Source organism: Mastigoproctus giganteus, chromosome 11, assembly GCF_048544385.1.
Source record: "Mastigoproctus giganteus isolate SK-2022 chromosome 11, ASM4854438v1, whole genome shotgun sequence".
Lineage (NCBI taxonomy): Eukaryota > Metazoa > Arthropoda > Arachnida > Uropygi > Thelyphonidae > Mastigoproctus > Mastigoproctus giganteus.
Window position 1 is genome coordinate 126082460 of NC_143585.1, and position 27449 is coordinate 126109908.

At 36.7% G+C, this 27449-nt stretch overlaps 1 protein-coding gene across 5 annotated transcripts in view; it reads left to right on the forward strand.

Annotated features, from left to right (window-relative positions):
- The window catches only part of LOC150078418 (actin-binding LIM protein 3-like), a 528875-nt gene that overhangs the window by 360063 nt on the left and 141363 nt on the right, over window positions 1-27449 (forward strand). For all 5 annotated transcript variants that reach the window (XR_016547624.1, XM_090384937.1, XM_090384935.1 and 2 more), the window contains 3 exons: window positions 4251-4416; window positions 17752-17802; window positions 17916-17930. Coding sequence is in view for 4 of the 5 variants with exons in the window: in XM_090384937.1 (XP_090241063.1) it covers window positions 4251-4416; window positions 17752-17802; window positions 17916-17930 (232 nt within the window). In the remaining variant the exon portion in view is untranslated. The remainder of the gene's footprint in view (window positions 1-4250; window positions 4417-17751; window positions 17803-17915; window positions 17931-27449) is intronic.

The window sequence follows — 27449 nt, forward strand, 5'->3', positions numbered from 1 at the left end:
GTATATATATATACTGTATTTTATATATATTATATGTTCTTGTTTATCCTCCGGCACGACCATCAGGTCAGTGGAGTTTACAATAAATTATCAATACAAACATTAATCATATTTAGCAGTCACAGGCTTGAACCTTGGTCCACTCAAAGAGTGCATGCTACTGTGCTCTCGCTCCTGACCACTCAGTTACGTCAAGCCTAATATTGTATATACAGTGAAACTTCTCTTTAACGGACAGCCATGGGGAACGAAAATGTGTCTGTTAGAGAGGAGTGTCCGCTAACAAGAAGTCTGAGGGAGAAAAAAAAAAAAAGAAAGAAAATCGTTAAACGTTTAATGTAAAATTAAATTGAAATTAAAATAATATTAAAAAAGTAAAATTAAAATATATACAGATTTTGAACAATATTTTTGTAAATAATATACAATTACATACACAAGAGACAAAGAAAAATCGTTACCACGTTTAATGTAAAATTAAATTAAATTATATACAGATTTTGCACAATATTTTTGTAAATAATATACATACAATTGTGCTATGCATATTATGACTTTATCTTGTGAAAAATACATACAGTAATCACTTATTTTCTTCTGCACCTTCTTCCGGCTGATAATTTTGTTTTCAACATTTGTTTGGAGTGAAGAAACCATTGAAAGTCCTTCAGTAAGATACTTCAGCGGCGAAAAACATTTTTAAACGATTGATTTGTATGAGCGCTTCTTCTATTTTAATCGGTGGTTCGTCGTTAATATGTTCTTCGACAGAATTACCTTCTTCCATTTCTTCATCCTCATGAGGAACTTCTTGAAAAATATCGATGATAATGTCGTTGATATCTATAGCACCATCTTCTGTAGTGAGGTTCGAGTCTATATCTTTGTAGCCAGGGTCACTTGTAGCTGAAGTATCGTACATTATTAATAGATGAAGTTCTTGTTCTTCTTGGTGCTCCACATTGCTGTTCACAACTTCAATTTTTGCGTTTGAGAACCCAGACTTTACAAAACAGTTCACGACAGTTTGTTTTCTAATTGCGTTTACTGAAGAGGAAATCCATTGAATCGCATCTAGGATGCTTATTTTCTTTGCAAGGTCACTCGCACATGTTACATAGTTCATGTTTGCAATGAGATGTCTTAAAACACGTTTTCTGTAGTGAAGTTTAAATTTTTTTATTATCCCTTGATCCAAGGGCTGACACCCTGCAGATGTGTTTGGTGGCAGAAAAACGATTTGAATGTTGGACAATTCAATGTGCGGGTGAGATGCAGCATTATCCATGAAAAGAATAATTTTTCTGTTTTGACGAATCGTGTTTTGGTTAAAGTGACTTATCCATTCGCTCATGATATCTCGTGTCATCCACGCTTTTTTATTAGATTTCCAATCAACATTCAAGATTCAACTTTATGCCCTTGAAACAATGAGGATTTTGTGGTTTTCCTATAACAAGAGGTTGTTCAAAGTCTCCCAGCATATTTGTACACAATAGTACAGTCAAGCGTTCCTTAGAAATCTTTCCGCCCTTGCACTTTTCGTTTTTTAGACTCATTGTTTTTTCAGGAAGAACTTTAAAAAACAACCCTGTTTCGTCACAGTTGTAAATATCCTTAGCTTCAAAATCACGACATAAATCTTCCAATTTGACAGTCCACTCTGTTACAACCCCAGTATCAACAGATCCATCTTCACCACTTACGGTTTTCCAAGAAATTTTATGCCGAGTTTTGAACTTGTCTAGCCATCCCACAGAAGCTTTGAACTCATTTACTCCCATAGATTTCGCAACCTACAAAGCCTTTTCCCTAATAATAGGCCCATTAATGGGAATTTTTTTAGCACTTTCGCGACAAAACCACTCATACGTAACATTGTCAATTTGAAGTCCAACAGTTTTCGGGAATGATTTTTGAACCTGATCATTTACGCGTTGCCAAAATTGTTTGAGCAGTTCATTTTTTTTCTTTAGGATGGTGCTTACCTGCGTCTTCCCGATTTTGAATTTTGCAACAAGAGTGCGAACACTATTTTTTTGCCGATCATATGCATTAATGAGTTCGACTTTATCTTTTAAAGTTAAATGTTTACGAGAAGACATTGTGCACTTCACACGACACTGAACAAAACTGAAACTGAAAATATGAAAGACCATATTTCCCCCCCCCCCCCCTTGCACACACCGAATTCATCAGAAGTTTTACACGTGCCTTAAAATTCTTGAAAAAGGGTTTAGAACCGCGACGTAAACCTTGATAAAATTCAGAGAATCGGAAATAGAAAATAAACACACGATTGAGGCAATACGTGGAAGAAAAGTTCCTAGAAATAGGCCCGTAAGCTCGCCCACTGTCCGTTATGGGGAGATCAAATTAAGTGCTAATCTAAACGAAACAGTGCAGATTGCCTGTCTGCGTCCGTTACAGAGAATGTCCGCTAGACAGAAGCTGCAAACACGTTAAAACCAATAGAGGTGAGTTGGGGAATTTGAAAATGTTCGTTGTAGAGAGATGTTCGTTAACGAGAGGTGTCCGTTAAGAGAAGTTTCACTGTATATAGTGTATATATATACTGTATTGAATATATACTATATTGTATATACACTGCCCTACCATTAATATCCGTCACCCCTCCATGGATGGGGAAACAGGTCCTATGCATGCATGTCACAGAACGTGCTATAAATATGCACACTGGGCTTCGAACAGACAATTGCAAAAGTGGGCATGCAAGATGACATGTTCAACAGAATTAACAGGCTTCCAACATGGAACAATAGAAGGATGCCACATAAGCAAGCGTTCTGTATGAGACATCGCAGTTACTCTAGGGATCCCTAGGTTAACAGTTAGTGATGTCATATGCAAATGGAAGAGGAATGGGACTGAATCTGCCAAAAAATGGCCTGGTAAACCCCAAAAACTAACAGAATGGGACAAGAGAATTCTGTAAAGAATTATGTGCACAAATCGTAATTTGCCATTGGCCCAAGTCACACATACCCTCTGTGAGAGTATTGGGACTAATGTCAGTGCTAGTACAATATGAAGGACACTCCATGATATGGGTTACAATGGTCGTGCAGCTGTTCACAAGCCATTGATCACCTCAACAAATGCTAGACACTGATTAACATGGTGTAAGGAGCATGAATCCTAGACTGTAGAGCAGTGGAAAACAGTCCTATGGACAGATGAGTTGAGGTTTGCACTCTACTTGTATGATGGCCGTTCCTGGGTGTGACGAATGCCAGGGGAACAGTTCCTGTCTGATTGTATCCTCCTAACAGTGAAGTTTGGTGGAGTGTCATGGTATGGGGCTCCTTTCATGGTTTGGCTTGGGCCCATTAGTCGTTATTGACAAAACCATGAATGCTCTGGACAGCCTGCACAATTATGCACTTCCAACATTATGGCAATACGTCGGGAAAGGCCCATACCTGTATCAGCAAGACAATGTGTCATGCTATACTGCTCAGGTCGTAACAGAGTGGTTTTAGGACATGGGTGTGGAAAAGTTGGATTGGCCAGCCCAGAGTACTGATCTGAATCCTATCGAGCATCTTTTGGGATGTATTGGATCGTCAGGTACGTGCACATCAAGATCGCCCAAAGAACAAGGCCAAACCAGTGGCTGCATTAAAGGCCGAGTGGAGGAACATATCACCTGACATTTATAAAAAACTGGTTGAGAGTATGCTGCGAGGATTGAAGGCCTCCATAAAAGCAAAAGGTTTCAGCACAAAATATTAAATGACACAATAAAGCTCCTTTTTTGTCTAAACGCAGGTGTCCAGATATTAATGCTAGGGTAGTGTATATTGTATATATACTCCCCAAATTTAAATTTGCATTCTTTACATCTGTGTGACACAATGTCTCTGATATTCCAAAAATATCTGCCTTTGCGATCTTGACCAGTACTTGAAAGATTTAGATATAAAGACTGTCCACATCAACAGACCATTCCATCAGAGACCATTCCATTTTATATTTCTCAAACTACGATACAAGGATGAAAATGATCATGTGTGTGAGAAGGAAATAAAAGAGATTATTTTAAGTAATTAAAATATGCTTATCCATTTAGCATTTCTTACTTTTCTTTTTGGTATATGTGAAGCCATTAAAGTATGGTGACTAAGTTAAAAGCAGAATGATGCTAAACTGTAAATGCAGATTGTATAACTAAGAAATATGCACAGTTATATTCAGTAATTTAATTTTGTATTTCTTCTCCCCCCAAGTATGGTAGGACCAGTCCAGGAAGCTTCTTAGAAAGGGACCCATTACTGACAGATCTGAGTCGTGTTTACACATACAGCTATTTAACAGCAGAACCTACACAAGGCTACTTGAGGCGACCAATTGAACCACGTGCACCAAAATCTCCCCAGTTTCACAGGCCACCTGGTAAGTTACATATAGTTTTATGCATGTAGTTATATATAATGTACTTCTGGATTTCATTACAAGACTATTCCCAGGTTTGCTCTACACCAATAGTTCAGTTTAAACTGTAATAAATTTAAACTGCATTAAATTAATAAAATTAAACTGCATTAAATGAAATGGAAAAAGCCTTTTCCATTTCATTTAATGCAGTATTGCAGCTACTCTCCGACTTATGTAAGGGTTGCATTCCGCGGAACTCTACATAAGTCGAATTTCCCAAAATGCTTATGCAGTACTCGCAAATTTGATTGAATTTGATTGAAGCGAAAAAGAAATGTTTGATGAACATGAAAATAGAATTATTTATTCAATTTTTTTATCTTATATGCAGGAAAAATTACAAGAGTGTACAAAATTACAAAAAGTTCAAAATTATAAAATTACAAAAAGTTCAAAATTATAAAATTACAAAAAGTTCAAAATTATAAAATTACAAAAAGTTCAAAATTATAAAATTGCAAAAAGAGAGAGGAGACAGGCATAACCGTCAGCAAGTTTTACCTTTTGAGCATTGTTGCTAGAAATAACTCTCCAGCTAATAAGCACGCCACTGCGGAAGTTGAGGGCTGTGGAGATTTAGAAGGGTTTTTCCCCAACACATCGCAAAATTTCTATGCAGCTGCAGAATCGGCACTGGCGACTTCACCATATACTTTAATGTTTTGGAAACCAGTGCGATGCTTGAACCTATTAAACCACCTGTTGCTTGCCATGAACTTGACTTGGGGTTTGCTGTACTTATTTTTAATATCTTCATAAATACTTCTTTTTTTTTTTGCTTGAATGACCATTAGACTCAGGGGCACTTGCTTCTGAATCTGATTTTCCATCCATATTATTAATAGCTTTTCCATCTTCGATATAGCGCCTAAATGCTGTTTCGTGATCACTGTTGATCTTAAATGCATTGATCTTTTATACGTGCACTGCCCCTTAAAATAGTATTCACTGTTGAAGCAGTGAGACTGAATTCCGTGCAATAGATGACAACTCCGTACTTCTTAATCATTTTCATCTTCATTTCTAAATTAATTTTGTTTCATTTCCTAGCACTGCCAGCACCTGCACTTTACATTGCTCTCTTTCCCTTCATCATTGTAATAAGTAAATAGGAATGAAGAGAAGATTCTGAAAATTTATTTATGTTTTTTATATGATTGAAGATTTCAGTGAAGGGGAACTCATTTCACCATAATACCATAATGTACAAACCTACAGAATTCCAGTTATCGGTATTATCGCAAATGCAATAAGATTGAGTTTACTACCCATTTATAATACAGTATTTATGGTAGTGACCTGCTATTAAAAAGGGAAAAAGGTGAAAGCTTTGTGATATTGTTTTAGAAAAATATCCCAAAGGCATTCAAAATTGATTCTTATAATGAAACATATGGTAACGATGAAAGTGTGGTGCAATTTCCATCAAAAATTACCTTTTAGAGAAATGAATAGCTTAGTTATATAGTGAAAAGTTCAGCTTCCGTGGTCTTGGAACGAATTAAAAAAAAAAAAAACAGTGTGTTATTTGGTTCACATTACAATATTTTCATGATACCTCTATTTCTACAGGATACAAAATACGTTTCCACGATTTTTTTAATTTGCAAAAACTTACGTAAAGTTGAATTTCCGTAAGTCAAGTATTACGTAAGCTGGGGGAGTGGTTGTATTGTTATTTTTAAATTTATTACAATCACACTGCAGTTTAAACCGAAATATTTATTTAGATTTAGAAATATTTCTCCTTTTTTTTAGGGATGAGGATGCCAAAAGTTTATCAAATTTTAATAAGGAGCTAAATGATATTGTTATAGTTACGAGGAGAGTGGAAGAGAAATTGTTGATGCTAAATGTAAAAAATGGCACCCGGAGTCAATGGGCTCTATCTAGTTGGGTTAAGAGAGGCAGCAAATGAAATAAGAAAACCTTTGGCCATAATTATAAGAGCATCTTTTGATTCAGGGCAGGCCCCTATGGACCAGAGATGTGCTAATTTGTTCCCATTTCACAAAGTGGGAATTCAAAGGGAAAACAAGTAATTACAGAACTGTTGGCTTGACTTTTGTTCCAGGGAATATAATGGAGTCATTTGTTAAAGAAGTTATGCAAGACTATCTAGAAAGGAATGCAGTTACACTGCACTCAGAGGATGAATGTTTTAAGTGGAGCCCTTATTTGTCCAGTATGACTGGATAATGTGTTGCACTAACAAAAGAACTGGATGCAAAAAATTATTTTGATATCTAAGCAAAAATTATTTTGCTTAGATTTTAGAAAAGCTTTTGTGATACTGTTGCAGAAAAGACTGGTTTACAACTTAGAGCAGTGTAGTATTAAGGGGAAGTTACTGCTATGGATAAATGGATGGTTAAGTGGACGATGACATAGAGAGTGGTTTTCAGTAGATACTGCTCTTCATGGACTGATTTTATTATTAGAGTCCCCAGAGTTCAGTGCTGTGTCCATTTTTGTTTTCTATATTTATTGATGGTGAGGGTATATCAGATTTAATGTTTAAATTTGCAGATTATACGAAAGGGTGTGCTGCTGTTTGAAACAGGAACTGGCCAATGTGCATAATTTGGTAGAATACAGCTGGCACCATAGAGAAGGCATTACGATGTAATGCCCACTGTAATAATTATATGGAGGCAGCATTGGACTGTGTAGACTTAGTTCAGATGTTCCCATCATGGACATCACTTTTTTATGGTATTCCCACCATACATTATTGTTATTTCGTTTTAATGCTGGTCTCTTGAGATTAGAAATGCTGAGGTGTTATGGAAAAGTAAGGTGACAGCTAAATAGAGGTTATAAACAAATCATAAGCATGCCACCAAAGGTGTATTCTGGCAGCAATTTCCCAGACTCATGTTGCAACCACAGAAGACGAATTCCATCTCCACGTAATAACTTTTCTATTATACCTGCTGGCACTAACTCCTGACAAACAGGTGATAGTGGATAGGAGTACAATTTTGTTATTTTTCTTACAAATTTTAAAATTTGTTCTTTTAATTTATCTCTCAGCATGCTAGTGTGCCTTGGCACAGTGGTCCACTTGCAAAAATGTTTTCGAGCTATACCTTTAAAAGTAATGAATTTGGATGTAACTTAATGTTTGGGATTAAGATGGACATATAATGCACATTTTTATCCTACAGGATGTAGTAGTAGTGGTGGCATATGATGCAAGAAAGCAAGCTTATGCAGCATCAGCCAAAAAAAAAAAAAAAAAAAAAAAAAATACTAAACAATCCCCTCTAAATATTTGTCCAGTTCCTCCTTAAATTTATTTAACCTATCAACTTCCACAACGACAGATGGAAGTTTGTTCCACCAATTAACCACCCGCTGGCTAAAGGCAAATTTCTGCACATCTATTCTACATCTGTTCTTCCTCAATTTCAATTTATGCCCCCTTAGGTTTGTAATCTGAACAAGTGGAAGAATCCCATCAGAATTCAGCTTGCTCAACCCATTCAAGGCCTTATACACCTCAATCAAATCACCTCGCAGGTGCCTAGTCTCCTGCTGCTGCAATTTGCAGAACTTAAGCCTCTCTTGGTAAGAGGATCCCTTCATTCCCCTCACCAATCTTGTTGCCCTTCTCTGTACATGCTCAAGCAAATCTACATCCTTCCTAAAATGAGGCATGCAGTACTCAAGGTATGGCCTGACCATTGCCTTATAAAGAGGGACAATCACCTCCTTTTCCCTGCTAACAAAATTCCTGTATATCATTGACAACACCCCATGACCTGCCCTGGCAGCCTGTCTGCATTGCTCAGAAAACTTCATATCTGACTGCACAATTACTCCCAGGTCTTTTTCATTTTCTACCTCCTTAAGTGTAGTACCACACAGTTGGTACGTTTCTCTGGGGTTACTTCTACCCATATGCAGTACTTTGCATTTTTCAATGTTAAACTTCAGTTGCCACTTCTCAGCCCATCTGCCCAAATTTTCTAGATCCTGTTGCAGTAACACACTGCCATTACTGTCATTAACAACCCTGCCACCTTTGTATCATCTGCAAACTTCGACATTAAGCCTGATATACCTTCATCAATATCATTGATAAATATATAAAACAACAGTGGACCCAACACTGAACCCTGTGAGACTCCACTAATAACATTAGTCCATGAAGAGCAGCACACATTGATTACCACCCTCTGTCTTCTCCCACTCAACCATCCTTTTATCCATTGTAGCAACTTACCCTTAATACCATTCTGCTCCAATTTGTACAGTAGTCTTCCATGTGCAACAGTGTCAAAAGCTTTCCTGAAATCCAAGTAAAAAAAAAGTAAAGTGCAGCCATTATCAACCCACTGCAGGATGGAAGCCTCCTCAACAATTCATGCTGAGGAAAATGGACCATAATCTGCCACGCTGGTCCAGTGCGAGTTGACAGAATGACCATTTCAGCAGTCAGGGGCTTGAACCCCGGTCTACTCAAGTAGCGTGTGTTACTCTACTCCCGCTCCTGACCACTCGGCTACGGAGGACAACATCCAAGTATATGATATCAAAATTATTTTTGGCATCCAGTTCCTTTGTAACCACATCATAATAACCAATCAAATTTGTCAGACAAGACTTTCCCTTAACAAACCCATGCTGTGTCTGAATTATTGCTGTAATCTTGTCTAGATGATCCTGCAATGCATCTTTAACCAGTGACTCCATTATTTTACCCGGAACAGAAGTTAAACTAACTGGTCTGTAATTACTCATGTCACCTTTCGATCCCCCTTTGTGAATTGGGGACACATTTTCACATCTCCAGTCTGTGGGGATCTCCCCTGAGTCCAAGGATGCTCTCATAATTATGGCTAAGGGTTTGCTTATTTCATTTGCTGCCTCCTTTAATATAACTGGATAGATCCCATCCACCCAGTTAAACATAAGAAAGGCACCCCAGGTGCCTTTCTTATGTTTAACTTCAACAATTTCTCCCCCACTTTGTTCTCAGTTATTACAAAATCATTAAGTACCCTGTTACAATTTGATAACCTTGTGGCATTTTCAAACCTTAATAACTGCTCATGTGTGAATGTAGATGCAAAATACTCATTCAATTTGTTTGCTATCTGAGCAGGATCATCAACAGTCGAACCATCGATATCAAGTGGACCAATCAGATTCATCCCCTTCCTTTTAGAGTTTATATAAGTAAAGAAATCCTTGCTGTTTTTCTTAGCATCTTTCGCCAAAGATTGCTCATATTCTGCCTTCGCCTGCCTAACCTCCTTTGTGACTTTATTACAGACTAGCTTATATATATCATAGGCTTCTGTGTCGTCTGATAATTTATATGCATCCCATGCATTTTTCTTCTCTGCCACGAGTCTCATTAGTTCATTTGACAATCATTTAGGCCATGTGATTCTAAATTCATGATACAAGTGGGCAACGAGAACTGTTTATCTCTTAATATTGCCTAGTGTTAGAAAAGTTTATCCATTTCCCTGGGATATGCATTTCACATGTTGATTCCTGATTACATTGTTTCATACCTGCGTAGTACCTTTCACTATACTGGTAATTAGTACTTTATATGCTCCTATATTGTTGTCAGGTTCCGAGACAAGGAATTGACTGATGCAGATCATCTATACGCTCCTAAAATTTCAGGGTTCAAAGTGGCAGCCTTTGTTGTCATTGTTAAAAGAAAGTGCATGAGGGAAAAAAAAATTGTAACCACTTTTAACCTTTCTTGGTGTAAGCATATAACAATATTTTTTTTTTTATTAAAAGTTGTGATCTCTCAGCAAATCTATCCTGTCATGAAAAATATTGTTCCCACATTTGGGATTGTGTCCTTATTTTATGGACTCCCTCCATTTCCTTTCTATTTCATGTGCAAGTACCATCCTCCTTGGTTCTCAGTCTGTGCGTGCGTGCGTGCGTGCGTGTGTGTGTGTGTGTGTGTGTGTGTGTGTGGTAATAGAATATGACAGGTTCCAATATCTGTTTGTATTTTGGTTTTCTATAAAGAAAAATTGATGATCCTGTAGTTGAGATAGTAAAACTAGGAACTGATTTCTGAAAATCACATTATTATTAATCTAGTTAAAAAATTGGTGGGGGGACCCCTTCTCATTAAGAGATAAATAAAATTTAAACCACTGTTGCATTGCAGTAATTATATTTATATATAGTATCATGATCCAGAACATGTACCAGTTCTTTGTGTGCATGCACTACTTCTCTTGTTGGCCTGGATGTCCAGGCAAGTAAGTGGAAGGAGGTGATGCCATAAGAGAGGGATTTACTTTGATGATTTAGTAGTCAGAGAAACCGAGTAAAGAGTTTTGATCATACCTACTAAAGATCAGTTTTCTTGTAATTATTTTCATTAATTTAAAACCCTAGTGAAAAAATAAATAAATAAAATAAATAAACCCCCGAAATGAGTGAAAAGACAAAGGGGAAAATCTTTATTATATATTTATATGCTGTTGCTGAATTTAGTATTAGCATTAGTTGAGGCATATGATGTAAGAAAGCAAGCTTATATAGCATCAGCTAAAAAAAAAAACCAAAAAAAAAAAAAAAAAAAAAAAAAGAAAAATCTTCCCATTTCACCCATCCATTCACTACAAATGTTTGTCTAGTTCATCCTTAAATTTATTTAAGCTATCAACTTCCACAAAAACAGATGGAAGTCTGTCCCAGCATTCAACTACCTGCTGGGGTACTCCATTAATAACATTAGTCGACATAGATCAGTGTCCATTTATTACCACTCTCTGCCATCTCACTCAACCATTCCTTCATCCATTGCAGCAACTTGCTCTTAATGCCATACTGCTCCAATTTGTAAAGCAGTCTTCCATGTACAACAGTATCAAAAGCATCCATAATGCATCGATAGCCCTCTCCATTTTTCTATTTATTGTCTTTTTTTAAAATTTTCTTTTATACCAAGCTTCTTTAACTTTTCTTTTGATAAAATCTCCCCTCCCAATAATTTTGAAATTTTTTACATTAAAAGCAAGGGATTATTTTTATAGGCGTGCTTTGCTTTTCTGATATTTTAACTTTTCTGCACGTTTACAGTATTCTGCAATTCTAGTGTCAAATAACCTACCTGCCTCAAAACACATGCAATTGTGGGAAACACAATCACATGTATTTTTGTACATAACTTGTCTATGGCAATTATTTTGCCTGAAGCATGGGAAGCAAGAGGCAAGATTCAATAGTGAATCTTGCAGGAAGCAAGATTCACTATTGAATGGGTCAGTGCCTTTGCACCACGTTTTGTTCGTAGTAAACTATCCAAGTCGATAATTGGCATCATTTTAATTGTATCTCATGTTGTGGAAACCTTCACGATGAGTGGCTGAGGTATTTAACTGCTTTGAATAAGTAATGCTTCACCAGTGGAGAAGACTAATGTTACTTATTCTTGGTGGATACCACCACCCAGATGGCACCGTTTTCGAAGCTTGTTGGCTTACTCATCAGTGGGTGAGCAGGACCCTGTTATTGCAGTAGTGACAACCCAATTATGAAGTTTAAGTCCACAATATGAGAGATGTTGGTGTTTAATAGTATAAACTGCAATTATTTTGCATGAAGCATAGGACTATGCTTAAGATTCACTGTTGAATGGGTCAGTGCCTTTGCACCATGTTTTTTTTTCGTAGTGAACTGTTCAAGTCGATAATTACCAATGAGTAAGCCAACAAGCTTTGAAATGGTGCCGTCTGGGTGGTGGTATCCACCGAGAATAAGTAACATTAGTGTTCTCCATGGTGAAGCGTTACTTATTCAAAGTAGTCCAATACCTCGGCCACTTGTGAAGGTATCCACAATATGAGATACAATTAAAACAATGCCAATTATTGAATTGGACAGTTCACTATGAACAAAACATGGTGCAAAGGCACTGACCCATTCAATAATAATAACTTGTCTATGTATCTAGTTGGGGAAACTGCATCTCTTAGTATATTGCCAAATTTTTTTTATCAGTTTAATTATCACATCAAGTCCAAATTTGTTGCCTATTCTCACAGTTTTCTCTCCTATTCTTTGTATATATATGGTGTTGTGAACTTTTTTTTGAATTTTTGTCAATTTATTATTATTATTATTATTATTTTTTTACTTTTCAGTGAAGTAATGTTCCCGTGATTTTCTGTGTATTTGTATATGCTTTTGTCAACCATTCCCCATTGGAAATCCATTATTAGAAAGATTAAAGAGATGTGTTTAAGTTCCTCACCTAATATTTTCTGATCAAATTAAAATTAGCGTCATGTCCAGAGTCTTTTTTTCCTTATACACCCAAGATACAATAGAATTCTATTCTCTCTCTCTCTCTCTCTCTCTCTCTCTCTCTCTATCAAAACATCCAAAAATGGCTGTTTCCCATCTCTTCATATTCCATTTTGACCCTGATAGTGTTAGTATTAGTAGTGGCAAATGATGCAAAAAAGCAAGTTTATATGGCATTAAGGGGTGGGGGAACAACCCTTCCCATTTTGCCTATCCCTCCCCCCAACACTTTATCTAGTTCTTCCTTAAATTTATTCAAGCTATCCACTTTCACAGCAACAGATAGAAGTTTGTTCCAACAATGAACCACCTGGTGGCCAAAAGCAAACTTCTGTATATCTATTCTGAATCCTTGCTTCCTTGTGTATAGTCTGAGCAAGAGGAAGAATCCTATCAGCATTGAACTTGCTCATCCAGTCAAAGCCTTAAGCACCTCAGATCACCTCGCAGGTGACTAGTCTCCAGACTCTGCAAATTGGCAAAACTGAAGCTTTTCTTGGTAAGAGCACCCCTTTGTTCCCCTAACCAATCTCGTTGCCCTTCTCTGTACCTGATCGAGAAGCTTTATATCCCTGTATGTTAATCTGTGATTACAGTTGGTATGTTAATCTGTGATTACTGTTATCCATATGCAGTACTTTGCATTTGTCAATGTTAAACCTCAATTACTATTTCTCAGCCTAACTGTCTAATTTTTCTAGATCTTGTTGCAGTAGCATACTGTCATTACTGCCACTAACTTCTGCCAACTTCGTATCATCTGAAAACTTAGGCATTAAGCCCGATTTACTTTCATCAATATAACATTAATAAATTCAGAAAATAACAATGGGCCCAGCACTCTGGAGGACTCCACTGATAACATGAACAGTAGTGTCCATTGATAACAACTTAACTATGTCCATTGTTATTTAGTCCACAAAGAGCAGTGTCCATTGATAACAACTCTCTGTCTTATCTCACTCAACCATCCCTTTATCCCTAGCAGTAACTTTCCCTTAATGCCATACTGCTCCAATTGGCACCTCCATAGCCAGGTGGGAAGGAGCAGCAGTGCGTAGCACACACTTCTTGATTAGACCGGGGTTCGAGCCCTTCACCACCAAATACAGAGGATGCGGAAAGGTCAAAGGAATGACCACTGCATATTCCCGGAGCAATATGGCCTTAGTTGCTAATGCTTCTAAAAACCAAATAACAGATAACTGCTCCAATTTGTACAGCAGTATATTATGTGCAACAGTATCAAAAGCTTTCCGGAAATCCAAGTATATGATATCAAAATTATTTTTTGCTTCCCGTTTGTTTGTGACCACATCATAGTATCCAATCAGATTTGTCAGACAAGATGGCCCCCGGCCCCCTTGACAAATCCATGCTGTGAGTGAAAAAGAACTGTGCTCTTTTCTAGATAGTCTTGCATTGCTTCTTTAATCAGTGACTCAATTATTTTCTCTGGAATGGAAGTTATGCTAATAGGTCTGTAATTAGTCACATCACTCTTTGATGCCTCCCCGTTGTGAATTGGGAATATATTTGCACATCTCCCGTCTGGGGGGGGGGGAGAATAGAGGTGTGCACCCCTGAATTCAAGAATGCTCTCATTATTATGACTAATGTTTGCTTACCTGCATTTCTGCCTTCCTTATAATTGGAAAAATCCCATCCATCCCTTGCTTGTATTTAACTTCAGCAATTTCTGTTTAAATTTCTTCTCAGTTATTACAAAATAATTTAGCTCCTTGGTAGAGTTTAAACTTCTAGCATTAACATAGTTTTATATCTATTGTTCATATATTCGTAAAATTGTTTTAATTGCATTTCCTGATTTTTTTTTGACATTGTGAGCAAAATTTCTACTTGGTATAGTAAAATACGTTAGTAGACTGATTACACTAGCCAACGTGATTTTTACCTTCAAGAACTTAAATGCTGTTTTTAACCAATTTTTATGCATAGATTCGAAAATCACCTTGATTGTTTCAATCTTGTTAATACAATACTTCAAAAGTGTTGTATTAGCTGTACGATAAACCCAAGGATGTGGTTACATGGCAAACTCAGTGTTACCTTTTGCACGCCCTATGGTTTGGCTTGGTTTGTTTGGATTTTTTGGCACATTAGCAACTAAGGCTATAATGCGCCATATGGTTTGGCAAGATCTATCTAACCACATTAATGATTGCTACTTCTGTATGACAAATATATCTGGTATATCTAAAAAAAAGCAAATACACTATAATATATCCAAATATACCTTCTGAAATTTGGCCTGTTCCACACAGTGATGATTTGCCAGTACCACCCAAAACTTGTGATAACAGTAGTGGGGAAGATAATAATAATCAAGTTCTAGTTGAGAATTCCCAGGAAGCTTCGACTTCACAAGATGTCAATGTCAGCCAGTATGCTCAGGTAGTGTGGTACATTTAATCAAACATGATGAGTTGAATGATTTGATTTGAGACAAATTTGACAAAAGAACAAGCTGAACTGTTAGGTTCTAGGTTACAGCAGTGGAATATACTTGCAGCAGGAACAAAGATTTCATTGTTTTGAAAAAGACATGAAAAGTTTTCAAAATATTTTGCTACAGAGGACAGTACGTGTTTTTGCAAAGACATTATTGGACTTCTGAAAGAACTAGGTGTTGTGCATAATCAGATGAATGGCATTTATTTATAGATGCCTCAAAAATTCTCTGAGCAGTGCAGACGGGCTGGCAGAGCAGGTCATGGAGTTTGTCATGATATAGGAATTTTGCTAGCATAGACAAGGAGGTGATTATACCTTTGTATAAGGTCAGGCTACACCTTGAGTATTGCGTACAGGTCTGGAGGCCTCATTTTAGGAAGGATGTGGAGTTGCTAGAACGAGTATAGAGAAGGGCAACAAGATTGGTGTCTTACCTGGAGAGGCTTAAATTCTGTCATTTTCAGCATCTGGAGACTAGGCATCTACGAGGTGATCCGATTGAGGTGTACAAGGTCTTGAATGGTTTGAGCAGGCTCAATGCTGATGGGATACTTCCACTTGCTGAGATTAAGAACCTGAGGGAGCATAGATTCAAATTGAGGAAAGACAGTTATAGAATAGATGTGCGGAAGTTTGCCTTTAGCCAGCAGGTAATTGATTGCTGGAATAGACTTTCATCTGTTGTTGTGGAAGTTGATAGCTTAAATAAATTTAAAGCTGAACTAGACAAACATTTGGAGTGACCGGATGGGTGAAATGAGAAGGTTTTTTTTTTTTTTTTTGTCTGATGGTCTATAAGCTTGCTTACTTGCATCATTTTTTTTTTTAGTTGTTGGCGCATCGGCTTCTGTGGCCATAATGCACCTCCCAAGGTTTTTGCATTATACTGTGATCCAAGCCCGAGGTGGGATTCGAACCCGTGACCTTTGGGTTGCCAGGCAGGCACTTTACCCACCTGGCTAGCCCGGTCGGCTTCTTGCATCATATGCCTCAACTAATGCTAATGAAGTTTAAAAGCAGTTTTGCTTCCTAATGGCAATGAAATTTCATCAGTTTCTGTGTTTCATTCAGTTGGACTTAAAGAAAGTTATGAAAGTATGTCTAAGGTTCTACATGCTGTAAAATACCAGGATTGTGGTTGGAACATATGCAGCAATCTTAAGGTTATTTTGTGGGGGGAGGGGTCACAAAATATTGTTGTTTTTTGTGTTTGTGGGACAGCCGTGCGACAGAAGAACATTATGTTGTGCAATGTTGGGACAAGTGGAATAAGTTCATACCAGGACAATGTAATGTAAAATATATTCTTTTAGTGCAATCAAAGAAGGTTCTTCTTCCACTCCTGTCAAACTTGGATTAAAAAATTTGTGAAGGGACTAGATAAAGAAGATAATGGATTTGCATGCTTGAGAAATAGGTTTCCTAATTTAATATATGTCAAACTTAAGGAAGGAATTTTTGTAAGACCCCAAATTAGGAACCTCTTGAAAGACGATGTGTTTGAAACACAGTTAAAGGAGGTTGAATTGGTAGCTTGGACATCATTTAAGGTGGTAGTACATGGTTTTTTGGGTAATAGGAAAGAAGAAAACTATGAAATGTTATTGTCTGATTTACTCGAATGCTACAAAAACATGGGCTGTCAAATGTTGTTGAAAATTCATTTTCTTCATCCCCAGCTTGAATTTTCCCCCCAAAAATCTGGGAGATGTGTATGATGAACAAGGAGAGTGGTTTCATCAAGGTATATTCATGGTGGAAAAGCGGTGCCAAGGTCACTGGGATCCTGTAATGATGGGGATTACTGCTGGTTCCTTGTGAGGGAGAGTAAACAGGAATACAAGAAAAAATCCCTTAGTAGCAAACATTTTTAAGGACAGTATGCCGATTATTATTATATTGATATATAACAATTTTGCAATGATTTATGATATTTTTCCCTAGATTTGTTGTTGTTGTTGTTATTTTGATTTTTAGGAGCATTAGCAAATAAGGCCATATTGCTCCGGGGATATGCGGTGGTCATTCCCTGACCTTTCCACATCCTCCGTATTTGGTGGTCACGGGCTCAAAACCCAGTCTAATCAAGAAGCGTGTGCTACACACTGCTGCTGCTCCTGCCCACCTGGCTATGGAGGTACCTTCCCGGATTTAAATGAGTTTTAGAGAATGTTTAATATTTTTTTACACTTGTATTATAAACTTGAATTATATAGTATATATCCCTTTATTTTAACATTAAACATTGGTACATATTTTGATGTAGAAATATTAATTTTTGAATTATTATTAAGAAATATTAATTGATACAGAATTAGTAATATAAAAATTACAATACATCAAAAGATGTATTGTAATTTTAAACTGTATGCATACTTAAAGCTTTAATGATGGCCTTATTGCAAATGTAAATATAATAAAATAGATAATAATAATATAATAATAAATATTTATTATAGGATATAATATAATAAATATGTTATATGACTGTGTGTGATAACTAATAATTTTCAGAAGGCTCTGACAAGCGAAGATTATGGAGCAGAACATCAAGCTCCAAACAAGGTAATTATTCTTATTTTATGCTATTTCCTAATATCATTATTTTTTGTTAATTAATGCTATTACCAATACTAACAATGTTTATTTCTAATTTCATGACTTATGATGCCATCCAGGAATGCAAGTGCTGGGTGAGTATTCATTTTTAAATTTCCTTTCAAACTTAAAAACAAAATTATATAATCAAAAATTAAATAAAATTATACATATAATATGTAAATGTCATTAAATTATATATATTGATAACAGTAAGATATGCACTTTTTTGCTATATTATATTTATAAATATAATATAGCAAAAAAGTTTGTATTATAAAAAAAAAAAGCAAAAGCTTTTTTTTTTTCTGTAATTGAATTAATGTATTATTAGTGATGGAAATACCTGAAGTTTTTAAGCATAAAATTTTCCATATATGCTGCCTTCAATTTCTCATAAATATGGCAAGGAAAGGATATGTAAGTTACATAAGGTAACCAAGTGCTTAATGTGTTGTTTGTTTGTTTTTTGGTTTTTAGGAGCATTAGCAACTAAGGCCATATTGCTCCGGGGATATGCGGTGGTCATTCCCTGACCTTTCCACATCCTCCATATTTGGTGGTCATGGGCTCGAACCCCGGCCTAATCAAGAAGCGTATGCTACGCGCTGCTGCTCCTGCTCACCTGGCTACGGAGGCACCCCAAGTTATTTAGCATGAGAGTGTAGTTACATGCATGCGTATGTGTGGACCATGGTTCAAGCTTACATGACTGCTAAATATGGTTGTTGATCGCGTTCGTTCAAAATGATTAATTGTAAACTCCACTGATGTAGTGGTTATGCCAGAACCTAAACAGGATCATCTGGGTTATATATACAGCAATACCTGGCATAGCACTGATAATTGGTACCAAAATTGTTCTGTGTTATGTGAAAATGTGCTGATTATTGTATAATTATAATGGGTTTTAATTGAATGCGTTCCAGAGAAACAGTCTATAAACAAATTAGAATAAATCTATAAACAATTTGTGCTTGATAGCCAATGAAAAGGATTTGAAATAAAAAATATTGCAAAAATTTTATTAATGAAAAGGTAACATCATGAGAGATGAAAAAAAAACTTTACTGTTTATTTAGGTACTTCAAAAATGAAGTTTGGTGAAGTTGTTTCTTCTTTATCTCGGTGTGCAAGTCTTTGTAGCATCGAATCCCATCTTATAAAATTTGCCGTATCTTGATGCTACGTCCAACATTTGGATCTCCATTCATAATTGCCTCGCAGGCCATGTCAAGCCCAGAAGGACTTTCTTCAATTCTTCTGTTGAAAATTCTTTTGTTATCCACTTCAGAATTGTTTTCCTCTTCTTCATATGCAGTTTGCTCATCAATTTCAAGGAGAGTTGCATCATCTAAGTTATTTGAATATGAGTCAATACAGTCATGTACATTGGCAGTGTCCAAAGTTTCGAATCCTAAGTCTTTTCCAATCTTCACGATGTCTTCAGCAATTATCTGAACTTGCAATTCAAAACCAGTGAAATCTTTTGCCAAATGGGGCAAAGCATGCTGCCAAACATAATGCATGTTGTTGGCAATGATTTCTAACCAAGATGTAGATATATTTTCAATCGTATTTAAAGGGGTAAAAAATAAATTGTGAAATAAAGTTTGAAAATCTATCGTGTCATCTCATCAGGATGGAATTAAGAATACTGAACACTGTTGCATGACTACCTGAGGGGAGCTATTGGCATAAGTTCATGTGAGACAATAGAGTTTGCGCTACAGCATATATGTAGAGTATGTGTCTAGGCTATTGAATGAGTTTTAATATGTACAGTAAATTTTGAATTTAAACTTAATTGAAAACCGTGTTATAGTGAAACCCATGCTGTTTGAAGGCACTCAAAACTAGGTATTGCTGTATGTATATATATATATAGACTGTAGGTATTTAGGGCTGTTGTATTTTGGGGCTCTCTAACGAGATTGGATGCAACAGTCGTCTATTTCTTGTTCATTGCTTTGTTTGTCCTATATTTATTTTTATTTTTGTGGTTTTTTTATCATACCATATTAGTGATATTTCACAATTTTTTGGCCTCAGCACGGTCAGTTGATATTGGTCTAAATTTATTATTTATTGGCTTATAACTTTGGCTGTATTTGCCCACTTAATATTTTCCAAAATTTTTACATACATATTACTTCCACTCTCCTTCCATATTTACTTTTATTTTCGTATTTATTTTTTCCTTCACTCATTTTCCACTTCCCCCTTCATGTTGCCTCTATATATAATGCGACATGTTGGATATTGCTTGTGCAGCCACTTAAGTTTTCGGTCATCTTGTTCTTTCTTTATTTTTACTGTAAAACTATTAAACATATTATTTTTACAGTCTCTCTCTCTCTCTCTCTCTCTCTCTCTCTCTCTCTCTCTCTCTCTCTCTCTCTCTCTCACACACACACACACACACACACACACACACACACACACACACACACACACACACACACACACTAGAATCTCATTCATGCGAAGTTCAAGGGACCTAAATTTTTATGTTTGTAATAACAAGGTTTGCTTGTTATTACAAATTTAATGAAGTCCGCTAAAAGTATGAAACTTTATCCTTTTTTTTTGTTTTGGTATGCAAATTTAAGAATAATAATAAAATGCAATAGTAGAAATAAAAAATAAAAACAGTAATGAAAGCATTATCTAACAATAGTAAGAATAATATATATTTTGTTTAGATTTTATTTAATTTTTAAAGATAAACTAAGAGGGGAAAAAGCAACATAATTGAAATCAAAATATGGCATATAAGTATGTAGTTAATAGTGTGTCACAAAGTAGTAAGGGAATTACAATCTTAATTTAATATTACATACAAATCATTTAACTCTATAATATAAATTAATCTAATTTTCTTTGCACAGATTTTGTCTTACATGCATTCTTGACTACAGTACATAAATTATCAAATGCAACGTTGTTTCTTTATCAACATTACTGCAGGTTATGTTTCTTTATCAACATTACTGCAAGGAAATGAATGTTGCACTCTTAGAATTTAAAAATAAGAAATAAAACTTTTGGGAATTAGGAAATAGATATTACTAGGTTTATGAAACAAGCCTTATTTATTAAAAAATATATATTTAAAAAAATGCATATTTTCATAAATGCTTATAAAATTCACAAAGTGGGATAAAGGGTGACACAAGTAATTACAGATCTGTTAGTTTTACTTCTGTTCCAGGGAAAATAATGGAGTCACTGGTTAAAGAAGCACTGCAGGATCATAGTTCAGTTATAGTTCAGACACAGCATGGGTTTGTTAAGGGGAAGGTTTGTTCGACAAATTTGATTGGATACTATGATGTGGTCACAAAGGAAATGAATGCAAAAAATAATTTTGATATCATATACAGGCACTCCCCGGCTTACGTAATAATTGACTTATGGAAATTCGACTTTATGTAAGTTTTTGCCGGCCGGTGCAAACTTAAAAAAATCTTGGAAATGTATTTTATCTCTCTAAAAGGTCATTTTTATAATGGAAATTGCACTACACTTTCATCATTTTCACATGTTCTGTTATAAGAATAAATTTTGAATGCCTTTGTGATATTTTTCTAAAACACATTTCTGGAGGTCACTACCATAAAACAATAAAAACAATTTGCACTTTCCAGTTTATTGGGCTTTTCTGTTAGTGCAATCTATTATAAATGGGTAGTAAACTCGATCTTATTCCATTTGCAATACCGATAACTGGAATTCTGTGGGTTTTTATGTTACGGTATTATGGTGAAATGTGTTTCCCTTCACTGAAATCTTCAATCATATAAAAAACATAAATAAATTTCCAGAATCTTCTTTTCATTCCTATTTACTTTTTACAATGATGAAGGGAAAGGGACAAACGGAAAGTGCAAGTGCTGGCAGTGCTAGGAAACGAAACAAAATTGATTTAGAAATGAAGATGATTAATTAAGAAGTACGAAGCAGGACGAAGTTTGTCATCTACTGCATGGAATTAGATCTCACTGCTTCAACAGTGAATATTATTTTAAGCGTTACTGTATGTATAAAAGAACATGTTAAAGGATTAATGCATCAACAGTGATCACAAAACAGCTTTCAGGTGCTATATTGAAGTTGGAAAAGCTATTAAAAATATGGATGGAAAATCAGATTCAGAAGCAAGTGCCTCCTGAGTCCAATGGCTAAGCAAAAGCAAGAAGATGAAGGCGGCTATTCAACGCAGCAAATTTTTAACATTGACGAGATGGCTGAAAAAAAATGCTGGATCGAACATACATTGCCAAAGAGGAAAAGGCAATTCCAGATTTCAAGGCTTCAAAAGATAGGGCCACGCTCTTGCTTGGGGCTAATGTAGCAGAAGATTACACATTAATACCACTGCTGCTTGTGTACCATTCTGGAAATCCTCATGCATTTAAGGGCATCATTAAAGCCACCCTACCAGTGCATTTCCGATCAAACCAGAGAGCATGGATAAAAATATCTCCCTTTGAGGATTGGTTTAAATGCCGCTTTATTCCCAAGGTTGAAAAATATTGTAAAGACAATGATGTTCTTTTCAAGATTTTGCTTCTATTAGACAATGCTCCTGGACATCCTATGCATCTAGATGATTTCAATTCGAACGTGAGAGTCATATTTCTACCGCCAAACACAACTTCACTCATCCAACCTATAAATCAGGCTGTTATTTTGAATTTAAAAGCATACTGTTCACTCACAACATTTGCTCAGGCATTGTCTGCAGTAGACGATGAGAAAGATTTTATGTTAAGAGACTTTTGGAAATCTTACAATATTTACCACGCCATCTTAAACATTAATAAGGCCTGGGCGGAAATTACTAAAAGTTGTTTAAATGGCGCATGGAAGAAAATATGCCCATGCTCACATAAAAGGCTTCAAAGAATTTGAAAAAGACGAATCATATGAAGAGGTTACAGATAAGATTGTAAAGGTTGCAGAGCTAGTTCAGTTGGAGGTTGATGCCAAAGATGAGGAGGAGTTAAAAGAGGAAGAAGAGAAGGAATTATCTATTGAAGAACTTATTGACTTGCAGGCAGTGATAGTGAAAGAAGAAAATGCTGACGAAGCTGAAGTTGAACCAAATGAGGAGCCAAGATGCTTCATTACTAGAGAGATGGCAATGGCATTTTGTGAAATTGCATTGGCAATGGTGAGGTTTGAGAAGATGGATCCTGACAGTAAACAATTCTTAAAAGTTAACAGAGGGGTGAATGATATGCTTGCTTGCTACAAAGAAATCTACAATGAAAAGAAAAAAGCTACCATCCAGTCATCCATTAATATGTTCTTTCGTAAGGTTGAGCGGCCGACCCCCTTCTAAATCTCCACAGCCCTCAAACTCCGCAGCGGCATTTCACCTGAAGACGTCTATTCTGGCAACAATGATCAAGAAGTAAAACTTACTGACGTTACGCCTGTCTCCTCTCTTTTTCTGTAATTTTATAATTTTTAAATTGTACACTTTTGTAATTTTTCCTGCGCATGAGATAAAAAATTGAATAAATAATTCTATTTACATGTTTGTCAAACATCTCTTTTTTGATTCAATCAATTCAGCCCGCACAGTTGTCAGTGCTGCACAAGCATGTGGGAAATTCCGACTTAGATAGCGTTCCACAGAATGCACCCCTTACATAAGTCGAGGAGTTCCTGTAGTTAGCAATAGTAGAGGCATATGATGCAAGAAAGCAAGCTTATGCAGCATCAGCCAAAAAAAAAAACATCTTCCATTTCACCTTTCCGTTAGTTCGAAATACCTGTCCAGCTGAGCCTTAAATTTATTTAGGCTATCAATTTCCACAACAAGGGATGGAAGTCTGTTCCACCAACCAACTACCCGCTGGCTAAACACAAATTTCTGCACATCCATTCTACATCTGTCTTTCCTCAATCTGAATTTATGCCCTCTCAGTTGATTATTCTGAGCAAGAGGAAGAATCCCATCGGCATTGAGCATGCTCAAAACCATTCAAGATTTTATACACCTCTATCAGATCACCTCGCCGGTGCCTAGTCTCCAGACACTGTAATTTGCAAATCTTAAGCCTTTCTTCGTAAGAGCAACCCTTTGTTCCATTCACTAATCTTGCTGCCCTTGTCTGTACTCGTTCCAGCAGCTCTACATCCTTCTTGAAATGAGGCCTCCAGACCTGTATACAGTACTCAAGGTGTGACCTGACCATTGCCTTATACAAGGGAATAATCACCTTCTTATCCCTGTTAGAAAAATTCCTGTATATCATTGACAAGACACCATGAGCTACTTTTGCAGCCCGTCTGAACTGCTGAGAGAACTTCATATCTGCCTGCACAATTATCCCCAGGTCCTTTTCATTCTCTACCACTGTCAGTGTAGTACCACAGAGTTGATACATTGCTCTGGGGTTGCTCTTTCCCATATGTAGTACTTTACATTTGTTAATGTTAAACTTCATTTGCCACCTCTCAGCCCATCTGCTCAATCTTACCAGATCCTGCTGCAGCAGCATAGTGTCAGTAGTGCCCTTAATAACCCTACCAACCTTTGTATTGTCTGCAAACTTGGACATTAAGCTTGATATACCATCATCAGTATCATTTATAAATACAGAAAACAATAATGGAACCAACACTGAACCCTGAGGGACTCCACTAATAACATTAGCCCACGATGAGCAGTGTCCATTAATTACCACTCTCTGTCTTCTCCCAGTCAACCATCCCTTTATCCACAGCAGCAATTTGCCTCCAATGCCACACTGCTCCAATTTGTGCAGCAGTCTTCCATGTGCAACAGTATCAAAAGCTTTTCTAATATCCAAATATATGATATCAAAGTTATTCCCTGCATCCAGTTCCTTTGTGACAACATCATAGTATCCAATCAAATGTCAGACAAGACTTCCCCTTAACAAACCCATGCTGTGTCCGAGCTATAACTGAAGTCTTGTCTAGATGATCCTGCAGTGCTTCTTTAACCAGTGCCTCCATTAATTTCCCTGGAAACAGAAGTTAAACTAACAGGTCTATAATACTTGTGTCAGCCTTTGATCCTCCTTTGTGAATTGGGGTCACATTTGCACATCTACAGTCTATGGGTACCTCCCCTGAGTCCAAAGAAGCTCTCATAATTATGGCTAAGGGTTTGCTTACTTCCTTTGCTGCCTCCTTTAATATAACTGGATAGATCCCATCCACCCCAGGTGCCTTTTTTATGTTTTTCCTCAACAATTTCTCCTCCACTTTCCTCTCAGTTATTACAAAATCATCTAACTCACTGCCAGAGATTACTTCACCTCTGGCATTCCCCTTTCTGAATAACTCCTCATGTGTGAATGTAGATGCAAAATACTCGTTTAGTTTGTTAGCCACCTGAGCAGGATCCTCAACTGTTGAACCATCAATATCCAGGGGACTAATCTGATTCATCCTTTTCCTTCTAGAGTTTACATAGGTAAAGAACTCTTTTCTCTTTTTCTTTGCATCCTTTGCCAAGGATTTCTCATAATCTGCCTTTGCCTGCCTAATCTCCTTTGTGACTTGGTTACAGACCAGCTTATATCTATCATAGGCTTCCATGTCACCCATTAATTTATATGTATCCCATGCATTTTTCTTCTCTGCCATATGTCTCATTAGTTCATCTGACATCCATTTAGGCCTAAACCTTGAACAATATTTCTTAGTTGGTATGCAAAGCCTAGTAGCTTCCAAGATAAGTTCTTTGAATGCTTCCCATTTCGAATTTGCTGTTGGTAACGTCATCAGTTGGTCCCACTGTATAGAATTTAAATACTGTCTCAGACCATTGTAGTCACCTTTACGAAAGCAAAAACCCTTCCCTTTACCCCTGATGGTAGTTACCTCTTTGAGTAAATCCCACTTCAGCACACTGTGATCACTGCCACCTAGTGGTTCCTTTATCTGCACATTCTTAATGCATGAAGAATCACTACTGACAATCAAGTCAAGAGTATTACTCCCTCTAGTTGCCTCACGAACATGCTGATGTAGAAAACAATCATCCAATAAATCCACAAAAGCCTTGCTAGTGTGTGAGTGACCAACCCACAAATTCCAGTCAATATCTGGGAAATTAAAATACCCCATTATAAGACTCTCTGATTTACTGGCCCACTATTTCCTTGTACAGTTTCTTATTATACTCATCAGAGTCATTAGGCCTATAGTACACTCCTACTCTCAGTTTTGATCTCCCAATGCTTATGTCACACCAAACTGATTCGACACTGCACTGTCCAGCGATGTCAACTGGCTTCACTTCCTTGGATTTTATGTGTTTCTTAACTAATACCCTCCTCCCTTCCTATCCTGTCTGTCCTTTCTGTAGACATTGTACTCCCCAAATTCCAGTTCTGCATTCCTTATATCTGTGTGACACCATGTCTCTGATATCTGCCTTTGATGTTTTGAGCAATACCTCAAATTCATCAAATTTATTTACCAAACTCCTAGCATTGGTGTACACGCAAGTATACATGCACCTGTTCCTATTCTTAGCTACCCTAACACAACCCATGTGTTTACTTGTACCGCAATGACTCCCAGCAGTCTCTGAAATATCCTGCATCTTGTTTTCCAGGCTGCTGCTCATTCCAATAGAAGCAATGCAAGAATCACTTTCACCTCTGCCAGTGGCTACTGTTAATCTATTAGTCCTTGTATCCCCCCAAGCTAGCAGTTTTCTGACCAACCTAACAATGCCTCGATAGCATCAGCAAATATTCTTACACCCTTTCTATTTAAGTGTATCCCATCCCTGTGGAAGCAGTCTCTCCTGTTAACAAGTACAGACCAAGCTGAAAAAAATTCTACCCCTTGAGCCTTGCACAATCTTTCCAGTGCCGAATTGATCGACAAGGCTCTCATCATATACTCCCTCCTATCGTGTCTGGGCAGAATTGCAGACACTTAAATTCAACCCTAATTCACGGCTTTTTTTCAACAGTGACATGTACTTGTTAAGTAATTCTGCCGGTCTCCTAGGAATAATGTTTGTGGATTCTCAGCAATGCACCATTTCATATTGCACTCATAACTCATTCAACGGTATGACCTTGGTCAAATGTAGCCTGACTAAACACATGCAGTGTGAAGAGCAGTGTCTTGTGCAGTATTTTTCCTCTGTGTTCCCTTGTTACTTTCAAATTGCCTTTTACAAGTACTGAATATGCTGATATGGTGTATGTTTATAAATTTTGTGATGGTAATGTTGTTTCTGAATACCAGCAACGTTTTCTTAATTTCAGAGTTCCAAAGTACAAGGTATTAGCCAAATTGTGAGATGCTGGCTCACTTTCCAGCATTCTTTTCCCATATAAACATGTATTTTGGCAAGATGTGGCTGAGCAGGAGAATATTGTTGGGATGGTATAGTGTAGGCCTTCTTCTAGTACACAAAGGATATCATGAAATACAAAGGAAATCTCAATGTTTCCCAATCAAGAATATGGAGAACATTGCATAAAGAAGGGTGTATCTAGCTGATTGGACAAAGTTGGGCCTTCTGCTGTTGAAGGGCATTGCTCCTTTTTTTTTTTTTCCAGACTGTTGTTTGGTGTTGAGTTTGAGGGCTATTTGAGAAA